Source organism: Podarcis muralis, chromosome 14, assembly GCF_964188315.1.
Source record: "Podarcis muralis chromosome 14, rPodMur119.hap1.1, whole genome shotgun sequence".
Taxonomy (NCBI): Eukaryota; Metazoa; Chordata; class Lepidosauria; order Squamata; family Lacertidae; genus Podarcis; species Podarcis muralis.
Window position 1 is genome coordinate 23,934,571 of NC_135668.1, and position 22,245 is coordinate 23,956,815.

At 39.8% G+C, this 22,245-nt stretch overlaps 1 protein-coding gene across 2 annotated transcripts in view; it reads left to right on the forward strand.

The window, feature by feature from the left end:
* The window catches only part of FAM169B (Protein), a 41,942-nt gene that overhangs the window by 9,082 nt on the left and 10,615 nt on the right, over nucleotides 1–22,245 (forward strand). Inside the window, exons 2-5 of one of the 2 annotated variants that reach the window (XM_028707239.2) lie at nucleotides 8,397–8,530; nucleotides 13,251–13,350; nucleotides 18,368–18,453; nucleotides 21,089–21,263. In XM_028707239.2, coding sequence (XP_028563072.2) covers nucleotides 8,397–8,530; nucleotides 13,251–13,350; nucleotides 18,368–18,453; nucleotides 21,089–21,263 — 495 coding nt within the window. The remainder of the gene's footprint in view (nucleotides 1–8,396; nucleotides 8,531–13,250; nucleotides 13,351–18,367; nucleotides 18,454–21,088; nucleotides 21,264–22,245) is intronic. The other variant, XM_077918993.1, reaches the window with a different exon arrangement.

Below are 22,245 nucleotides of genomic sequence, written 5' to 3' on the forward strand. Positions count from 1 at the left end.
GTGCTACTGGAAGGGATTTTTTTTTGTTTTTAAAAAAATGTTATTTTAAACATCTTTTTCAATTCATTAAATATATCATTTCTCAGCAAGCTTTAACCTTACTACAAGACCACCATATATGATAAAAAGAACCTTCTTTTTCTTTACATTTCCAATACTTATTTGATTTTGATTTATACATTTTATACATTTTTGTCAATTTCCTCGGTGTTAAGTAGGTACTATCGATGTGACATTTTCAAATAATTTTCTCTTAAACCATAGCATGTTGTAAGTTTTATATCCATATTCCACAATCATTCCCATCCTTCCATATCTATATTATGACCAATATCTATTGCCCAATGTATCATTGAGGATTTTAGTTGCTCATCCTTTGTCTCCCATCCAATAATATCTTATAAATTTTAGATAACACTTTTTCATTACATTCCAGCAGATCTCTCTCCAGTTGTGATATTTGTTCCCCAAACCCTCGTATCCTATCTTTCTTAAATACTTAGTTCAAATGATGGTATTGTATCCATGTTGTTAATTTTCCTGATAATTCCTTAAATTATTTCAATTGATGCTCTCCTCCCTTGTTTTAATAAATCTCTATAAGTTGTCCACCCTTCTATCATATTATTTTTCTTTACCACTGTAGCTTCCAACAGTGAGAGCCAAAGTGGTGTTTTTGCCTCTAATAAATTTTTGTATTTATCACATACTCTATACCATTTTTTTCTAATTGTATGATTTGTAAATCCTTTATGTACTTTCACCTTTTGATACCATAAATAAGCGTGCCAACCTAAAATATTATTATGACTTTCTAAGTCTAAAATATGTGAATTCTCCATTGTCATCCATTCCTTCAACCAACAAAAACAAGGTGCTTCATAATATAATCTCATTTTTTGTTTTTAATTCCAGTTTTTTAAAAACTTGCCACATTAGTATTACATCAGATTTGTAATTCTTTAGCAAGCAAGCAGATTTATAAAACTTGTCATTCCAGATATTTTCTTCTATGTGATACAACATTCTCCTACCACATAGAATAGAGTGGTTGGGGTATAAATAATAAATTTATTATTATTATTATTGATTTTTTTTCATTGTGTGATATAGGTGTGTAGTTTTTAAACATAATATAGCTACAAAAAACTGTTCGAATTGGAAGTAAGGGATTTTAAATATTCAAATACTAGTAAAATCTACAATGCTGGATAAATTCCAGGTTAACTTTAAACTCCAGAAAACATCTGTCTGTCACCATATTTTTTGCAGAAGATGAATAATAATTTGCATGAAATGCTATATTTCCTAACAGCAAATCTCAACAACAACAAAATCTCATGGGCCAATAATTTGCTAAAAAGTTCAGGAGTCTCCTTCATTGGTTCTTTATTAGAGGAGTCTCTTTGAGAATACTTTGTAATATGTGACAAGTGGGATCTGCAACAAAATATTGAAAAATCCACTATTCCAGCCAGTCAGTCTTAGCATACTATGTAAGACTGCATTTCATTCCCCCTTCCACTCAGTTCTCCACTTCAGGCTCAATAGTTAGCATTCTTTTTTTATACTTCTGCAAACCCACATTAACTCCTTCAGCCTTCCTAAAAATGCTTGATTGAACCAGTAAAGGCTTTACTCGGGGACAGGCATGATCTCTATTTGAAAGTGGGTAATTATATCATTGATGTACCCAGTGTGGAAATAATTTGATTATTCATCACTTTAACAGCACTGATGTCAGCTGTAGGTTGATATAGTAACTGAAGGTTATGAAGGTCAGGAGGGAGTTTAGAGTGGCTGGAACCTCATCTCTCAATGACAACACAAGGAACATGGGATTCTTATTACAAATAAATCCTTTAAAATGCCATGTGAGTCATAAGTGGGTAACTGGCAGAAGATTAGTAGGAGTACCATCCATCATACTAAAAAGTGGCAGGTGTCCCCTTTTCACTGCAAATCTTGCCTCTTTTTTGATTGCTTTGGGATTCTTTCCAAAATCTCTCTTTTGGGTCATTGCCCAAAGGGGGCAGGATTTAACAGTGAAAAGGGGGCAGGGCACCTGTCACTATATAGTTTGATGGGTTGTAGTCTTACCAGTTTACCTATCATAAGGATGTGTTGCCCTCTTTGTTTCCCACATCTGCCACTACACTAGGAGAATTTGAAGGTTTTCTTAAAGGCCTTTTCATTTGAAGAGTTGGAAGCTTCTACAACTTGAAATTCCACTAAGAACAGCTTTAAGCAAATAAACTTAAGTTTGTGCAATAACCTATGGTCAGTTCTTGAAAGAGATCTGGCTTGCTTGCAGAGGTTTGGAACAGAAGATTGGTTAAAATACATATATGGCAGCTTGATGGCCTTTTTATTGAACTTGCAGGATTTTACATAAAAGCATTGTGTTTTTCCTGTTGTACTGTAGAGGCAAAATTCTTTTGGTTATGGAATAATATTTCCTGCTGGCTTCAGGCCGTGCTGAATCAGTAATGAGGTGATCTAGGCCTGTGGGTTTGAATGACCATAATTTTAGTTCAAGACAGTAAATAACTATTCTACAGTTAATCAGAACTGTGGTTTTATAGTGGGATTTACATGATGCAGTGATTAAGCAATCATGTCAACATATGCCATTTCCATCCATCTTAAATCTCAAGCAAAGTGAGTTTAGAGGCCACTGTAATTAACTCTAGGATGTGTCCTATTTCACAAAATTCCTTGCAGTTTGATTGGCAGTTTGAATACAAGTCGAATCTAAAATCAAAGTTGTGATAGTTCCCCCCCCCCCCAGGTGACTATCTTTGGAAAGCAAATGTGTTTATCTGCAAACTTTTTATGACATGCTAAGCATTTTTATGCCAACAATTTTCTTTTTTCCTTTCTTTTAAAAAATACGTTTTTATTTATTTTCATGGTACAGAAGATAAATATTGAGAAAACAATTGTTACAACAGTAAACAAGTAACTTGTCCTGATAAAATTACAGACTTTTTATCATGCTATGTGTTAAAGTTTCATTCGATAACTCTAAGAGATCACACCACATTTTCCCATGAGTGCTGGGTGGATTCCTGCCACAGTCTGAACTATGTATGTATTCAATAAACAGTTGCCACATGCTATAAAAGGAATATGGATAGCATTTGCCCTTTGCTGTTTTCACCTGGCATAGTCTGTTATACCAAGAATCATTGCTCAGCCCATCACTGGTTTTCCAACATCTGGCTATCTCCATACAAGCAGCAGTCAATAGAAAGGCTAAAGAGGTCATCTTTAGGATAATCACGAGCAGACAGGATCGTAAGCCCAAGTGGTGCTATTGCAGGGGACATTTCAATTGTTTTGTTGTATATCAAGCTTATTTATTTGAAGACAGCATTCCAGAAGGGTTTGATGGTGTCACAACACCACCACATATGGAAATATGTACCTTTGACTGCGCATCCCCTCCAACAATTTTCTGAGCCATCATTTCCTCCTTTAAAATCTAATGCAAGTGAAATATATGCTGTTGAGTTGTTATTCAGTCATTCAGTTTAATCAAATTAAAATGGGATACCTTTTAAACAGTGTAACCCTATGCATGTCTATTCAGAAGTAAGTTCAATTGAGTTTGGTGGTGCTTACTTACAGATAAGCAAGGATAGAATTACAGCCTTAGTTTTGTTTCCTAAATATAAGTCAAGCATGCTATATCAGTTCTCAATTAATTTAGGGCAGTGAATTTTTTTCTAGATAACCAATTTTATTGTCCAAATTTAGGCAGATCTGTGGCAGATGCTTAGGACGCTCAGCAGGTAGATAGATACAGTAAGTACAAAATGGCCTTTTGTACTGGAAGGTGGAAAGTATTGTAAAATATTGTAGAATAAAGGATATTAAAAAAAACTTAGGAATCTTCTTCCAACCTCCGTCATGAAGATGTGATTTCCTGTACCTAAAAGCATTATTTATGCCTAAGTTTGCAGTTGTTAAAATGAGTTAAACAAGTCCAGAAATAAGTCATCTGAAAAAGGAAATTGGCTGATTGCTTTTAAGATTTCTGTGTTAATTTTAATTGAAGAAAGGACACATTTTTGGGTGCCTTAGATATGGAGCACTTTCTCTCTTCCTTTCTGAAACTGGTCTTTTCATGATTAACAGAAGACTCCTAGACAGGGACATAAACTATGTATGTTATTTCCTTTAGATTCAACAGAAATATTTTACTTTTGGTGTGAATGTAGTTAATTATCACATATAAAAGACCTGAGGCTGCAACCTGCTGGTTTGAGACCTTTGTTGACATTGTTGCTGTAGAATCAGCCTATGTGATGTCATGACCTTGTTTACCAGCTTGGGTTATTTAAGATGGCAGTCCCTCTCAGCTCTGCAGAAATGCAACGGCTAGAATGTCTGGAATCTCTCAAATGCAAGAGGCCTCTTCTTCTAAATATACTCTCTGGATGGTTGCACCGTATCTTTTCTGCGGTTGCAGAGAACCCCTCATATTTTATTACTCTCATTTCCCCCCTTTGTTGGTGACCGTCGTATAAGTTTGTTCTGTTTTAAATAGATTCAAACGGGTTTATTGTAGCTTTTCTGGCTCAATATTCTCTTAACACGTAGCTGTGGATGAATAGCTGTTTTAAATGTAATCCAGCAATTTAAATTGGCTACAAAGTTCTCCTTGGAATTTTGGAATCTCTAGTTACAGAGCTGTTGAAAGAGACACTCCATAACCCAGGCAGTTGCAGAAAACAGTATCTAAGTAGAAAAAGGAAATTGGCAAATTTTATCCCACCCCCAACTTTTGGATTTTTTATTTATTTTTTTACTTCTCTCTCATGACTCTGTGAGACAACAGCAAGAGTTGTTTTGTCATGTATAAAAACACTTTGAGCTTATGGAAACAGAATTATCTATGAGATCTGCTTTTGCAGTTCAAAATATTTTAGAAAGAAGAGTGGCACGTGTCTGTATCTCATCTTACATTTTGAGAAACAGACATGCTGAAGAAGTTGAACTGCAAATGCAGCGCTATCTCGCCTGCTGAAAAGTTAAATACCCAGATTTGAAAGTAAATTAAACTTATGACACTATATTTTCTGCTGGGTTAAACAGAACAGGAATAACATTCTTGCTGATAATGCCAAGGTTGCAGGTTCGATTCCTGTATGGGACAGCTGCCTATTCCTTCATTTCAGGGAGTTGAACTAGATGATCCTCAGGGTCGCTACCAACTCTACAATTCTGTGATTCTATACTATGATTCTATACTGCCTTGTATGTTGGGTGCAAGAATATTTAGCTGAAGATTTTGCCCTGTGATATTTTCTGTGCTTTTTGTATTTCTATATATTGACCATCATCACACAAGTTCAAATGAACCACTATGAAGAATACTCTACTTGCTAAGAGATTTTGAAAGGTTAAGAGATTTATGTTGCCAGCATGTTTACAGGAGGGACAAACAAAATGCTGTATCCATAATTCAGACATTACTGGGATAGAATACAGGGTGCTTTTCAGCTTCATAGATGGAATGCCACACATTTTGCTGTTTATGGAACACATACCCAGAACTTAAATCTGTGCATAAAGACTTTAAAAATAAGATTGGTATTAATCCTGCAAAGCATTCCTCTATTTAAAAATATCTTATTAGCGCATTAAATAATAATGATGTCTCATTTTGTTCCTAATGTGGAGTGGATCCCCTTTGCCTAATATGGTTGTTTGACATACTTCTAGGAGGGGCTGTGTACCTCTCTTATATCCCCGCACCCACCCCACGGTTTCTTTAGTACAAAGTGCTGACTTACGCTTTGCAGTGGAAATTAACCGGGGTTGTATTGCTCAGTTTGTGATTACTCTAGTATGCTATACTCCAGTATGCTTGCGCTCACAGTCTCAAACACAGACGTTGTTAATATGGCCTGTCTTATTTTGAGGTTCGCTACCCACCATTCTATGGGATGTGGGTAGCGCTGTGGTCTAAACCACTGAGCCCAGGGCTTGCCGATCAGAAGGTCAGCGGTTTGAATCCCCGCGACGGGGTGAGCTCCCATTGTTCGGTACCAGCTCCTGCCAACCTAGCAGTTCAAAAGCACATCAAAGTGCAAGTAGATAAATAGGTACCGCTCTGGTGGGAAGGTAAACGGCGTTTCGGTGCGCTTCTGGTTTCGCCAGAAGCAGCTTAGTCATGCTGGCCACATGACCCGGAAAAACTGTCTACAGACAAACGTCAGCTCCCTAGGCCAGTAAAGTGAGATGAGCGCCACAACCCCAGAGTCATTCACGACAGGTCTTAACGGTCAGGGGTCCTTTTGTTGTTGTTGTTGTTTAGTCGTTTAGTCGTGTCCAACTCTTCGTGACCCCATGGACCAGAGCACACTAGGCACTCCTGTCTTCCACTGCCTCCCGCAGTTTGGTCAAACTCATGCTGGTAGCTTCGAGAACACTGTCCAACCATCTTGTCCTCTGCCGTCCCCTTCTCCTTGTGCCCTCAATCTTTCCCAACATCAGGGTCTCTTCCAGGGAGTCTTCTCTTCTCATGAGGTGGCCAAAGTATTGGAGCCTCAGCTTCAGGATCTGTCCTTTCAGTGAGCACTCAGGGCTGATTTCCTTCAGAATGGATAGGTTTGATCTTCTTGCAGTCCATGGGACTCTCAAGAGTCTCCTCCAGCACCATAATTCAAAAGCATCAATTCTTCGGCGATCAGCCTTCTTTATGGTCCAGTTCTCACTTCCATACATCACTATGGAAAAACCATAGCTTTAACTATACAGGGGTCCTTTACATTTTACCCACCATTCTGGCTAATATTCCTAGGAAATATTAGGCCTTAAGAAGGTAGCTTGAGAAGGCCAGGAAGTAATTTTGAAGCCTATCCTGCTGAATGGCATTTTGTAGTGGCAGGAAAATGGGTGTAAAGGTGACCCAATAACCCTCTTAGATAAAGTTTTCACTCAGAACAGTTGGGAACAGAGCAGTTTCGGGGCAGCGGGTTGGGGGAGGCTTTAACACTTGCCTGTGCTCTCACTGCCTAAATCTCCCCTCCACCCAACTTCCCCACTAATCTTTAACAGATCTGTTAAATTAGTTAAATAGATATAAAATATATATTCCATTTCTTGCAAAAACATTTACTTTGTTTAGAAAATGTCCATAATCAAAGACTTTGAATGTACAATAGTGGACAAATTATTTAATGTGCAATGTATCTCAGTTGCAAGGTTGAAAACTTTGAAAACCAAAGGGATTTTAGTCAGTGGAGCACATTTGAAGGAAATAGCTCTCAGGTTTGTTTTGCCAATTTGGAAATTCTCAATTCTTTGCTTATGCAGAAATCTAAGAAGAGACCATTTTGAGCTAGTTGTTATTGCTGTGGTTTTATTATAACATAAGAAATTAGGTAGATACATTTTTCTACCTTTCCTTGAAAATGTTATAGTTACTTTGTGGTTCTGGCTACTGTGGAGGAGCAAAATTGTTCCTGTAGTTTTGTTGCCGCTTTATATACTCTCATTATATATACTCTCATATATATTCTCATTTTAGGCCCTTCTATGTGAGACAGAATAATTGATCCTACAAAATGTTGTACACCATTGTGGTCAAAGTTTGAGTTTAGAGAGAAGTAGGGCTGTCACTCAATTAAACAAAAATATTCAGTATTTTTTTTAAAAAAAACAACCATTCTGTAGCAAAATATACTTTCTTTTGTTATTTTAAATATAATTATTAATAATCCTATTTAGCTCTCTGAGTGAAATGCGTATTTTATGAAGCATGTGTGTGTATATAGCAGACATTCTCTTAGAACAAGGGTGGTCAGTCTGTGGCCCTCCAGATGTTGCTGAATTGCAGCTCCTGTTGGCCTTAGCAAATGTGGCCATTGCCCTGGGATGATTGGAGTTGTAGCTCAGCAACAATTGGAGAACCAGACATTCCCCACACCTGCTCCAGGTGTTGTTGGACTCCAGCTCCCACCAGGCCAAGCATGCATAGCGAATGGTCAGGGATGATGGGAGATGGAGTCTATCAGTGGCCACAGTTCCCCATTCATGAGTAAGAAAATGAAATAATATATTTTAGGATAGCACATGGCATCTGAAATTTTTATAACTACCGGTACTTGTGTTAAAGTTCATTTTAGTTTTTAATCTATTAATTGAACCTCTTAATTTATTAAGTGTTGCAATCCTAGTGAGAAGTAGCATATTTAATAGTAAATCACCACCACAGCACTGCTTAAAAATATTCATATTATTACATAAAGGAGAGTGTGAAGAACTTCATTGTATTTTCTTCACAAGGCAATGATGATACCTGACAGCACAGTTTGACACTCATGTTGTATTTGACCAGTACACATAAACAGTCCAATATTTAACATTCTCCTTTCACCTAGATCATCTTTATCCAGTGGATATTAAAGGTGGAAAACCCGAGGCTCTGGAAGAAGAAGCTCATTCATATTATACAAAGATTTTAGAGGAGCCATCATCTGCTGTTGAGTTTTTATCTATTCCAGGAAGAGGGAAAGTAAGTGTAGTTTATTTCTTCTTTCTAGATAGTAGCAAAATGAAATCACCCTTGCCCAGAATTCTTTGTAATGATGACTTGGCTAGTCCCATGGAGTTAAAAATCACTACATGTTTGAAGCCAAACTATGACTTTTTAGTTTCTTGATGAGAGTGAAAGAGTCTCTAAAGCAGAAGTGGGCAAAATGCAACTTAATAACTTAAATTCATACGGGCTGAAATTAAAAACAAGCAAAGACTACTTGCTAGGCCAGGCAAAGGCCATTATTGGCCATATCCATTTAGAGTTATGGTAAAGTATTTCTTCAGTGCAGAATCTTGAGCTTGAAATGAAGCGGATAGAATTTATTTACCCTGTTGATCAGGAAGGGACAAAAGCCCAGTTTTCCAATATATAAATCAGTTCAGATCAATCCAGAGTTGTGTAATTGCCTGCCAGTTGTAGGTGTTAGTGTTGTCCATGCCTGTTTTCCTTGCCTTTTAAAGAGGGCTTTGAAACATGAGCCCATTGGTTTGCCTACAATAGCTTACTTGACTTAATCCCACCTCAGCAACTGGTTTCCTGGAGCAGTTGCTTGGGCTTCAGCACCCTGTCAAGTCTTATCCCACAAATTGTAGTTACGGCCACCAACTTGGATGGCTTTGAAAGAGTATTCATGGAGGATAAAGCTTATCAATGGTGTAGTGGGAATAGACTACACCGAACAGGAGTCAGTTGATTTCTTCAGAGTACAGCAGCTGGCTGGAGAGAAATGCTAAAACATAGGGCTCGTCCACATTTCTGCTTTCCCCACTCCTTTCCTCCAGGGAAATATTGCTTTTTACTGCTGAAATGAAGCAAACATCTGTTGGGTTTTCTGCAGCTTGACGTTTGCTCTGATTCAGTGGTAAGGAGTGGGTTTTCAGTGGGAAAGCAGCAGGGTGAATGAAAAACTGCTCAGACCTGTGCTTTCTAGGCATGGGACAAGTGTGGACAAGCCCATAGTTGCTGCCATCAAGAGTATTTTTACAGTATTCAGTACAGCTGAATAAGCAATTTCTGCTGAAACAGGTCCCAGGATACATTTGGCAAGAAGGAGCGGGCAATATAAGCTTCTTGACACACGGCTTCTTACAAGGTTGCATTCTGACTTGGCAACAATTCCTTTTTCTCATGCTTGACTAACTTTTCTCACACAATTCACCTTCCACAGAGGCTACTAGCTACAATGACTATCCTCTACCTATGCATGGGAGGCAGTAGGCCCCTGGAGACCAGTTGCTGAGAATTGCATTTGGGGACAGTGCTGTTGCATTGATGTCCTGCTTAAGAGCCTCCTTTAAAGATCTATTTGGTGAAAGCAGGATGCTGGAGTAGATCAGCCTTTGACCAGATCCTGTAAGGCTCTTCTTATGTTACTATGGCTCATTCAAGCTAAAGCCTGCCCTGCTGCCCTGCCTCAGCTGTGGTTTTGCAAAGCGGCAGCAGCAGGGAGCAACAACAGCACGGACAATTCCCTGGTGAGCTTTGGGCTGAATGTAGTTACCCATTTCTGCATGGATGGTGGATCCATTGGGTCATTCCTCTCTCGGAGAATGATGGAATCTTTCCACTAGACATGGCTGGTGCTCCTGTTGATGCTCTTTTCTCCCTGTGGAATGGTGAGATCGAGCTGGTGACACATTCACTCCTGAGTCCCCTCACCATCGCTGTGGAGCACGTATATCACCTTGGTATTCCAGTGACCTACCTGCAGTTGCACTGCTTGCCTGTTTGTTTCCAGGCCCAATGCAAGGTGCTCACATTAGTGTTTTAAGCCTTGAACAACTCAGGACCCAAATCCCTCAAAGGCTGTCTTCTTCCCTACTCACCACCTCAGGTTCTGAGGTTGGCAGAAGGAAGCAGGAGCCCCCTTGGTAGTTCCTCCACCCTCAGAGGCTGGCATGGTGGTCGCCCAGGAGAGGGCCTTCTCTGTGGTGACCCCTTAGCTGTGGAACTCCATCCCCACACAGGTGCGTCCGGCACCTTCATTATACAGCTTCCAGAGAATGCTGAAAACACACCTCTTTATGCCAGCTTTTGATATCTGTAGTGTATATTTTTAGGGCCCAGCTTATTTTTGTGATTGTCAGTTGTTTTAAACTGTTTTCAGTATTGTGTTTTAATATTGTAACCCGCCCTGGGACCTTAGGGTGAAGGGCGGGTCAATAACAACAACAACAATTTCAGTTTCCCGAAATGCCCCTGACAGAGCATCAGTTTGTGGAATTGTGGTAAATTGAAATGGCCACTTTTAGGGACTTTGCAAAGAGTAGGCCTTTCAATCCTGGAGCCAGCATTGCTCAGGTCATGGGTTTCTGTTTCATCCGGCTACATCTGACTTGATTGGTGTGTCCCAGGGTACTTTTGATTTCTGCTACTCAGGCAGGACCTGTCCATGCCGTATAGGAAGCCTCTTATGAAACTGAGGGGGCTTTCCAGTATTTGTTATGACATGGGGATGAATGTATCTACTGTTCAATTAAAAATGTCAACAATCCCACTGCGTGCAAAGAAACGCTTGGGTGTGTGACTGAAGTACCTCATTGGATTCTGGCTGCAGATTTTATTTCCCCATAATCCTGATCTGGGAGGACATTAACACTGTAGATTGAAAGTTGTTATTGCATGATCTGCAACTGCTTGGATACAGTTGATTTGCTTTCAGTGCCAGAGGGTGTTTTTATTCTAACAATTGCGTTTTCTAATGTGCATTGGGTTGTCATGGAAAGTTTGAACAAAAAGGGTTGATGCAGACAAGATAAAATGCTTAGAGATTAAGTCTGCAATGCAGGCTGTTCCCAGCTGGAAGGAAATGGGATGTTTAAGTCTTTCTCCCATCCCTCAATCCTTTTGGCATCCTTTCACCGTGTCACTGCTTCACAGTGCAAGACAAGTGGGTGGGGGAGGCTTCCATAAAGGCATTAGTTTATTGAGCTGGAGCAACTAAAAAAGCCAACTGAAACCATGGCTTCATGCAGTTTTGGAACATGGTTCGTAGTCATTTCCATGGGTGAGTGGAGAAACCTGTGTACCTAAGGTGAGTTTTTATGTAGCCTGAGAGGAAAGGATGCCTGGCATAATAAAACATTCTTTCAATGCCCTCTGGCGTCTCAAGAACGGAACTGCTTCCAAAGCTAAATAAAACACAAGGCGGGGTGGGAGGGAGGGAGAGCGAGACACACACAAAAGGGTTCAGGCTGTTGTTCTGTCCTTAACTCAACCTGTCGTGCCTGGATGCAGAGTTAGCATCCCATCTGGTGCTCAGTTGGGGAGAGGGGGAAGGGGGACTGAGGAGCTTAGCACGCTAAGTGATGCTGCATCCTTACAAAAGCGAGACACAATAGGGTGAGCTAAGGATGCAGTCTTGGCTGTGATTTATAAGTATGCTGGTTTCTGTGGTTTATAATCAGAACCTAAATGTTATTTTAATTTTCTGCTGCATTTGGGGGGTGGAGTGAAAACAGACCTCTCAGGAACATCTTCCCTTTGTTTCTTTCAGCCCTTTCCCCCATCCCAGTTATAACAAACACTTGGATTTGGCAGTTTGCTAATCAAGTTCCGTGATGAAAAATCAAAACGTTCCCAATTTCAGTGGCAAAGAAAACTGGGTATTTGGCTTAATGTTATGGTGGAAGAGGATTACACTGAGATGATGTTCACTCCAAGCATGAGACGAGATGCTTGTAATTAAACATCCCCTTTCCCTTCATTTCTACCACCTCACCAGTTTGGGCCTGGGTATTGCCCTCACTGTTTTGAATTTGTGTGTTGTTCGGTTTTAATTAAACTCAAGTATCTTTGCTTAAGCCAGTTTTAAACTTTCATACATTCTTTGGAGGAAAAAAAGTGAAATAAACAAATTGGTAATGGCTTTTATCTAAAGGAGAGTAGGTACGTCTATTCTGGATTATTCAGAGAGTGGAACTGAATTGATCATATAATTACTTGAGGCGTGTGTGGTGTGGGGTTTTTTTTGGGGGGGGGGTCAGTTCCAACACCCAGAATGCCAACTTGTATTTGGTTGGCCAGCCACCTTAAAATCACAGGATACTTCTTTCATACATGATTAGGAATTTCTACCTCCCCCACAAAAAGTGACACAGAGTGTTACAGGGTGGGGCAACCTAATCTTACTGATTACTTTATAAATGCTATGATCCATTTATAGATACTATTATTATGCAGTGGTAATAATTTTATAGTGTTCTAAGGTGTTCTAAGCCGATAAGACACTTAGGCTTGATTCAGAACTGACAGGAAACCATTGTTTTCTATTTGTTTATTTTACTACAGTATTTATTTACCTTTCTATATTTGTTTACCAATAACAAATGTTTTCTGGCCAGCAGTTATTTACTTTGACAACGCTTGTGTTCATGTGCTTCTCCATCTTTCCAGAATGAGGGAAGGAAGTTTAAAGCTTCTGTTTGTGGTTTGAAAGAAAACTGCAGGCTCTTTTATGTAAAAATACAGGAAACTGGTATGTCTAAACCACAGTTAACAAACCAAAATTTGAAACTGGATTGATCCTGGTTTGTTATAACAATTATGTGCTTGTGTAGTTTTGGAACCTCAATGCCATTTCCCATAGACAGATCCCAAGTTTATACAGTTGGACTTTTGCTATTAATTAAAAACAGCAACTGCAGTCCTACTTTTTGTTGCAGATTATGAATGCAAATAACTGCTTTGATTACAGGTTAAACTTGAGGCTCCATTGATGCACTTCCTTCCTCTGTATAAAGAAGACAGCAAACATAAGCTTCTGGTTTTAATTGATCCACAAGATAAGAACACAGGTGAGTGGCTTACCCTATTCCTTCAGTTTGCAGCATGGCTCACAGAATGATCTGAAGGCATATGATATGATTCAGCTGCTGAAGTCTGCATGGCAGTCTAGCATGGCAGTCTAGCCATGAAAAGGGTCTGGATGGGAGGCCATGTGAAAGTTGTACGTAAACTGCTCTGACCTTCTTGGACGAAGAGTGGAATAGAAATGTAACTACTACTATTGCTAACAAATACATGAAAAACCTTATTCATTTATTTGATTTCTTACCGAACCTTTATCATAATGTCCTTGGGCAGGTTTCAACAATAAAATACACAGTTATTCTTATGCCTTATCCTGAAATCAGGCCATTGAACCATCTAGGTCAGTATTGTCTACAATGACTGGCAGTGGTTGTCCGTGGTTTCAGGCAGGAGTCTCTGTCAGCCCTACCTGGAGCTGCCAGGAATTTGGAACCTTCATGCAAAAGTATGGAGAAATTGGGAGAAAAGTTAGTAGTGTCCAATGTCAGTGGGCAGGTAAGCAGCGTTACTTTATGCTACTGTTTAAATGAACACTGAAACAAATATCTCTCAGTATTTTTCAGATATTGAAACGTGGCAAATACATTTTAACAATGTGTTTCCTATTTAAACTGAAACTTGGGTGTTGGCAGTGGGTCTGTAACGTATGCACTCTCATAAATATTCATGAGCTTTGTGGAATTGCTGTACGAATTCTTACTTAAATATTACCAGTATACCATTTTTAACTTCCCTCCCACTACAAATGCTCTGAAGAACTTTTTGTCTGCAAATATTTGTGTTCTGCAAAAACACACACAAACCAACACAGGAGAACATTTCCCTCTCTGTTTTATCTTCCTATTTTATGCCTATATTTGAATTTAAATCCACGACCCAATTTAAAAACATGGTCTTACTTCATTACTAAACTCTTCCACAGTTTCTCTCAATTGTCTACTGATTTGCCATTATTTGAGATTTGCTAACTGAGCCACATTGAGAACCAAAGTTACAGCCTTCCGCCAAATATTTTATTATCACTGTTTCTAGACACCTTGTGATTGAGATCTCCCTTAAGCCTGCTTTAATAGGATTGCAGGATGGTAATGGTTTGTGATAAGGTATAAATGGGAACAAAAGAACAAACTGTTTCCTGACATCAGTCTGTAGTAATGGAGAAGAGTAAACTTATAAATGAGTTTTGGACTCAAAATGTTCTCCTTGTACTTCTGTGGTACACTGTGTGCCATAATACCTTCACACTGAATTACAAAACTAGGTGTAAAAGTTTGCAGTCCATGCAGTAGGTAAGAAGTTTATCTTTTCCACTTCAGTTTTTGAAGGCACTGCAGTTAAGTTTGCAATAGGAAAATAAAGGCTAGGAAGACTTCCACCAGTGGAAACTATGGCCTCCTGCCTCTCCTAGGGTCTGTGAAAAAATAAAGCCCTGTTGGGGAGCCTCCCACTATGCTGTCTTCTCCCCATGGTCCCCCTGTTGGACATGAGTGGTGACTAGACTAGGACGTGTCAACCATGTCCTGAGCTGTGTTCTAGACCCTTAGATGTCTTATGACCTATGTGTCATGCATGTCCTTTACAACTGCTCCCCCTGCCCTAAATCAGACCATCCCACCACATCTTGCCACAACATACCCAACTTTGGACCTTTCTAAGATTCTGAATGTGTATTTATTAATTTTATTATTTCTTTCTTTAGAAAGATTTATAAACCATTTAACCCCAAAGCTCACTAAGCAGTGTACATAATAAAATGGCAGGTAAGATCAGTGCTATTTTTCTCGAAAAAGAAGTGCTGGAACCCATCATGAATGCCTCTCTTGTAATGGCAAAGGCACCAGAACTGAGTTCCTGTGAGTTCCAGCTGGAAAAAAGCCCTGGGTAAAATTTAAAAAAAAAAAACCTATTAAAAAACAAATAGGCATAAAATAATTATCAAGGTCCAGTATACCTGAAGGAGCATCTCCACCTCCATCGTTCTGCCCAGACACTGAGGTCCAGCGCCGAGGGCCTTCTGGCGGTTCCCTCGCTGCAAGAAGCCAAGTTACAGGGAACCAGGCAGAGGGCCTTCTCGGTAGTGGCACCCACCCTGTGGAATGCCCTCCCACCAGATGTCAAAGAGAAAAATAGCTACCAAACTTTTAGAAGACATCTGAAGGCAGCCCTGTTTAGGGAAGCTTTTAATGTTTAATAGGTTATTGTATTTTTGTGTTTTGTTGGAAGCCGCCCAGAGTGGCTGGGGAAACCCAGCCAGATGGGCGAGGTATAAATAATAAATTATTATTATTATATAAAACACATATAATTTTTTTGAAAACAAATATAAGTAACTAAATTATATGTCTGGGTAGGCTTGCTGAAATGAAAAAAAGTTGTCATCAGTCTTCTAAAACAATGGAGTGAAAGTCCTGCCTATTGTCAATGCACAAGCAGGTCCAAAGCATTTGAGGCCCTTCCTTCTTTCTTCTCAGTGTTTTTTGTGTCGGTTTTGATATGCCCTTCTCCATAACGAGGGTCACAAAGGTGTTGTAAGACTATTTGCATTCAAAATGGGCTAAATGGAACTTGAGGGGGCCGAAGTGGGCTAAGGGGACTTAAGTAGGGACTTAAGTTGGCTAGAGGGGAACATAAGTGCACTAAGGGAAAATCTGTTTATTATATTATTATACTTTATTAATAGTGGAGGCTCGTCCATTAGGGCGAGTGGGGCACTGCCCCACCAACCACACTGTGTCCTTAGTCAGCTCCCACCTGCCTGCCTTCTTACAGCCAGTCCAGTGGATGACATTGGCTATCGTCTTCCTTCTCCTCCTCAACAGGCAGCAGGAGAAGGAGGGTGGAGACAAAGCCAGACCTAGTCGACTCTGCCTGTCATTGGCCTCCTTGCCTTCTGCCACAGCAGTCCCAATGGGTACCAGCCACCACTTTAAATTAATGGTGAATATACCTTCATATGGGATATGGAGAAGCCTTTCCCTCTCCTTCCGCAAAGAGATCTGTACAGGCAAAGTAATCCAAGCAATATGATGTGACAGTTGCTATGTCAGCTTTACTGGACTACTTTCCCTCTGTTCCTTTAAATTATTGAATAGCACAGGAAATGTGCCATAAAAAAGTCAAGTCGTTCCATGTATTTTGCATAGAGTTTCTTTAGGCAGAGCCAAACCCTGCTTGCTATTAAATCGACACAGCTCTCATTGACATTGGACTCCTTTTGTCCCATTTGTCTGGTGCTTGTTCACCATTGCTAATTGCCTATTTCTTGGCTAGTGTGGGAAGATGGAGTTCTGGAGCAGTACCCAGTGCACTCATTCTATTAGTACAAGTATTAATGCTTGGGCAATGGTATTTTCATGCCCACCCCCTGTGCAAACCCCATGCCCTCTCTGAATCTGCTCCAGAGGCTTGGGGGAGAACCTCGAACAGATTTAGGCAATGCACGGGGAGTGGAGAGGATAAAGTTCTGTTGAGCAAGCCTATATCCTTGCGCTATCAGAACGAGTTATGTAGAGCTACAATTGGATACAACCTTTTGTGGGCTGCTCATGCTTCATAAAGAAAACACATGAAAACCCTCTGCAAGGGAGTGTGAAATATGTAATGAAATGGGCCTAGCTGTAATTATGCATCTGCAGCTTCCCCTTTTCCCTTTCTTTCACAGCTTGCATGTAAACACATTTTGGTGCATGCTTTAATAATTTATTCAAATTATAGGTTAACTAACTGATTGCACTTACCCTCCAAGCTCACTTGGGAGCTAGTGCAGAGAAACCAGCCTTATATATGTGCATTAGAACATCTGTACAGTCTCGGGGCTAACATAGGCAATTGATGACATTCCTGTTAAAGCTTTTTGCGGTTTGAAATGCACCACTTCTTCCATTTCACTTACTGGTACATAAATTCTGCCCTCCACCATTAAATGTTGTATAGCTTCTGTTCCCTGGTGTGTTTTATCTCACTCAGTAATGTAGATCTTCCATTGATGCACACAACTGTATTTTTCTTTCTGGAAGTATTCTTTGATTGAAGTGACAGTTAAGAACAAAAAAAATTGCTTGCGTTGTTTCCCAGTTGTCTTCTGTACTCATTTCAAGGTGTTGGAGATGACCTTTAAGTAGCAATGGATGGTCTATGACAATTTTGCATGTGTTCAGCTATAAGTTTATTTGGCCTCTTTCTGAGTTAAGGTGGGTGTTTTTAAAAATCTGAACAAAACTTTACATTGAAACATGTATTGTATTTAAATGTGCAATCTATTTTACTCATTTCTAAGTGTCTTTTATCCTAAAATATGATTTTTTAAAAATGTATGTGCTTTGGGATGAGAACTTCATCTCAAAATTTGGAAAAACACAGAATATTGACATTTGCCTGGTGCTTGCAAAAGGCCTGCCTGGTCACCCTGGCATTGTAGGTTGTAAATACCCAGTCTGCGTGCTGATTGGCTTATGATGTATTGCAATGCATTGATTTTCTTGAAATTGTGTTTTATTGTTGTGAGCTGCCCTTGGATTATTGATGGAAGAGTGCTATAAAATGTTTTAAATAAATAGAAAAAAGCTCATGTCTATACTGCATGACTGGTGTGACCCATTGTAAAGTGACTTGAAAGAGGGTCTTCCCTGTGGTGATAAATACTTTTGGAGGTTCTTTTGCCTTCCTTGGTGATTATTTTCCATTGTCAACAGGAACACATCTATTTCCAGTGGCATTTGGGGGGAGGGATGCCAACCTAGGTATGGTTAATTCTATGTCTGCTGCTGAATTGGTTCTATAGTTGCTGCTGTGATTTCCTTTTGTTATTTATATTGATTTGAATTCTTTCATCTGTATACTGCCCTGGGATCCTACAATACAAAGGGTGGTTTGATGGATAGTTGATAATAGAAATAACTGACAACAGCAAGAGGAAGACAGCACAGCTGAAACCCTGTATGAGCTCCTGGTATCATGGTGGCAACCATTTCAATGAAACCTCTTCATTTCATTCTTTTTTAGTATTAGCAATTTATTTGCATAGTTCCTGGTGGCTTATTGAAGATGTAATGAAAACGGCTGATCATTCCCGAGAGGGGCTGAAACAGGTAGGTCTTTACTTAAAAACCTTTATATCTGTCAGCAAGATGGTCTCAGTTGATTGTGTGCTGACTTTTTTTAATAGGGTAGTGATGCTTAGTGCCCCCACTTGATACATCATGGAATGGGTTGTATAAAACATTAACCTATACATGACTTGATTTCCTTAATATCTAGCTTTTCAGAGAAATTGGAATATTTTGGAATGGTGTGGAGTAGTAGCAGGAACAGACCAAAACTCTTGCCTCTGAAAACTCTCCTGAAGGCATAACATTTTTGAGTTTTCAGCACATGCTGGTGGTACCTGGATGCTAGAACTGTCAACCATTTATGGAATTGTTTGTTGATAAGCACATTTCTGATTAATTAGACCCTATTAAAGCATTCAGAGAACATGGGAGCGCGTAAAATGTAGCGGGACTTAGCATGCTAGTCCCATCCCTAGTGTGGCCATCCCTGCCAACTCCACCCTCAACCTTCCTACTAAGTGCGGGAGGTTAGGGGTGGAGCTGACAGACATGGGGACAGAACTGGCACACATGCCACCCCATACTTTTAGTCCGCATACATTCTTTGAAGGTGGTTATAAAAGGTAAAGGGACCCCTGACCGTTAGGTCCAGTCGTGGACGACTCTGGGGTTGCGGTGCTCATCTCGCTTTACTGGTTACAGGGCTTTGGTTTATTCAAATTCAAAGTATATGTATATATATATCTCACCAAAACTTCAGTGCTGGGGCCAGGCATCTACAAGTTTTGACTAGACTTGGTATTTAGCTATAATTTGTAGTTGCCATTGGCTTTGACCGCCCTATTCCAGGAGAGGCAGGATGGAATATTGCCTGACAATACACCAAGCTCAAGGCACAGTGTGACTATGAAAGTGAGCCCCTGACCTTCTTTTCAGCTCCACGCTTGGGGCAGGAACTCCCTGAGTGCCAGTGTGCACAGTGCACCGAGTGTCAGAGATGCTTTGAAACCAGTGATACATCCTACTGGTTCTGAGACTAGAAGCCCATGGCCATGTGGGAATCTCTTTTTCTTTCTGTTAAATTTCGACCCCATTCCCATGAGCAGTTTAATCCCATCACTTGTGCTGGGGGAGCAGTCTTCCTCGGGTAACAGTGCTGTGCCTGTATTTTTGTACCTAGCAGAGCTAATGCCAGCTTCAGGGGGTTAGTCAACAGTGCAGATGGAGGAAAGAATAAGCCAACCCTCTTCCAGAGCTTAGAGAATGGTCTCTGAAGGCTCATGATGCTGTTTAACTAAGCCTGGATGGAGCCTGGATGGCAACTACAGGCATGAGCCAAACTACGTATCTTTTCCACTTGCCACATAGATAGAGCAGTGGTCTGCAGTTCCTCATTAAATGGCGCAAGAGAAAGGTTTAAGCTCACTGTGCACCTTTTCTCATTCCCACCTACAGCTCCATTCATCCAGTCCACATTGGGGATCCTTGCAGCTGATTTTGAGGCTAAGAAAGAGATATTGGGAGATCTGATCACAGGTCTTCCATATCATGTGTATTTTGGCCTGAAGCAGCTATGACCTTGGAGGAAGATTAGGGTGTGTGCATATGTATATACATATATATACATGCAAACACACAACTCTGTAGGCATTTCTGCCCTTTCAGGGTGCATCTTTCTAAATGCTTTCCCATGGATAATTCAACTTTCCCCATTGCCATCCATGCCCCCATGTTCCACGCATTAAAAAAATGAGTAATCTTCCTCAGCCCCATTTCCATTTATCTGCTGGTTTGTCCTTTTCCATTTCTGTCCACTTTGCCTCCTTTGGCCAGGTACTAGGCGAGACAATCAGATAACGGAGTTATTTCATTTTCAATAATAGCCCAGCACCATTAGCGCTGCTTGATTGGCCATCTGTTGCGAAGAGCCAGCCTTATTAACCTTTGGCACAGTGTGTTACTTACACACCCATTTGCAAATGCCTTCTGTCTTGGACCATTTAAACATAAATTGCATTTATTTTATGGAGTTCTTGTTTAAAGGGATTTCTCTCATCTAAAATTCTTCCTGTGCTTTCCTCTTAATTTTAATGCTGTTTGACATACCTCTCTGACTAACTCTTTATTTTACATATTCCCCAACAGATTTGATACAGTAAGTCTATTATGTGCAAATGTCTGATAACTTTAGAGCAAATTAGTTTGTTTTGTGTTTTATTTATTTAAAAGCACTTAAATTGCTTAATATTTAAAAATCTCTAAGTGGCATACAAAAGTACAACCAAAAGGCAATAAAAGGGTTTCATAAAACAGTGGTTATAGCATAGAAGCCAGTAAAAAAGCACTATAAAAAAAAAGATAAAAAGAAGAATTCAGAATTCTTCCTAACCACCTTTTCCAGCAGTTTTTTTCCTGATTCCCTCTGTCATAATCTTACTTGTTTTCCAACCATATTTATTACACAATGTGTTATCTGGGAATATTTCCTGTGCAAATCTTATATATTTGGGCAAATTTGTGTTCTTTTTGTCATCCTGCTGAACCTTACCTCCTTAGATATTTTAACATCACACGAATTACCAACACCAACAAATGTAAAGCACTTTTACTGGAAACCAGAATGTTTCGTTTTCTCTTATTTTCTTCCCTCCCCTGCCCCTATTTGTTTTGTAAGGTCCAGACATTTGAAGAAAGAATTGTCCTCTTTGTGCTTAATGTCATTATTTTTGGAATGCTAGAGAGGAGTTTGACTCACGATGTGCTCTTTGTGCCTCATTCTGAGAAAGAGTGTGCCAAAATATTTTGGAGGAGTGGAGATGCAGCTGCCTTTTACACCGTAAAAGTGAAAGGTACACTTGTTTTATTCATGCAGGCATACTGAGGAAAATGAAGGGCACCATTTTAGATGGTTGGCTTGGTTTGGAGAATCCTATCTCAGGTTAATATGCACAACAACCAGAGCCAGAAGTCTCCAATTACTCCTGGTTTTCCCCTTCATGCAAACTGAGAAACTGTGGCCCACCAGCATTGTAACAAGCCAGGATCTTAAACCAACTTCAAACTATGTTTGAAAATGCTTGGTTTTTCTGAACCTGGTAACTGTAGTTTCCAGGTTTGGGTGAAGTTGTTAATTGGAGACTTCTGGGTTAGATTGCAAGTGGGCTGTTTGCTCGGGCAAAAGGCTCAAACATATATTGACTTAATAAGCCACAAATAGGGTTATCTAAACCCTTTTAAGATAGGGAATGTGTGGCCCTTGCAGGACTCCAACACCCATCACCCTTACCATTAGCTGGAGCTGATGGGAGTTGCAGTCCAACAACATCGCTATAGTCACACAATCCCTGCCGCTGATCTTAATGTAGCCTGTCTTCAAAAATTGTTAAAGGCTTGGATATATTACATTTTAAAAAAAAAACTTTGTGTTTTAAAAACATGTGTTGTGGTTCTTTGGCTTTTCTTTATAATTCATAGTGCAGCTACTGGCTAGCCATTCATTCCTTAGCTAACTGTGTGAGCTAATTGTTAAAAGATTGTTTCTTGATACAGAGATCTCTCTTGAGTGCTTTTGTTGGGATAGCAATAGGAGCTTGAGGATGTTGACTTCTGCTTCCCCCAACTAATTAGCAAGAGGAGCTGATGCAAGGTGTGTGTATAAAGAAACAGCAGCCTTGTCATAGAACATTGTATATGATGTATTTTTAACATTGTTTTATTCATACACCTCGTAGTTGATGGGCAGCTATGCAGGGTTTCAGCTGGTCAGTCATCCATACCCTTTTCAGGATACTCCATTCCATTTACCTTCTCTCTGGGTTTTTGTTTCCCCTG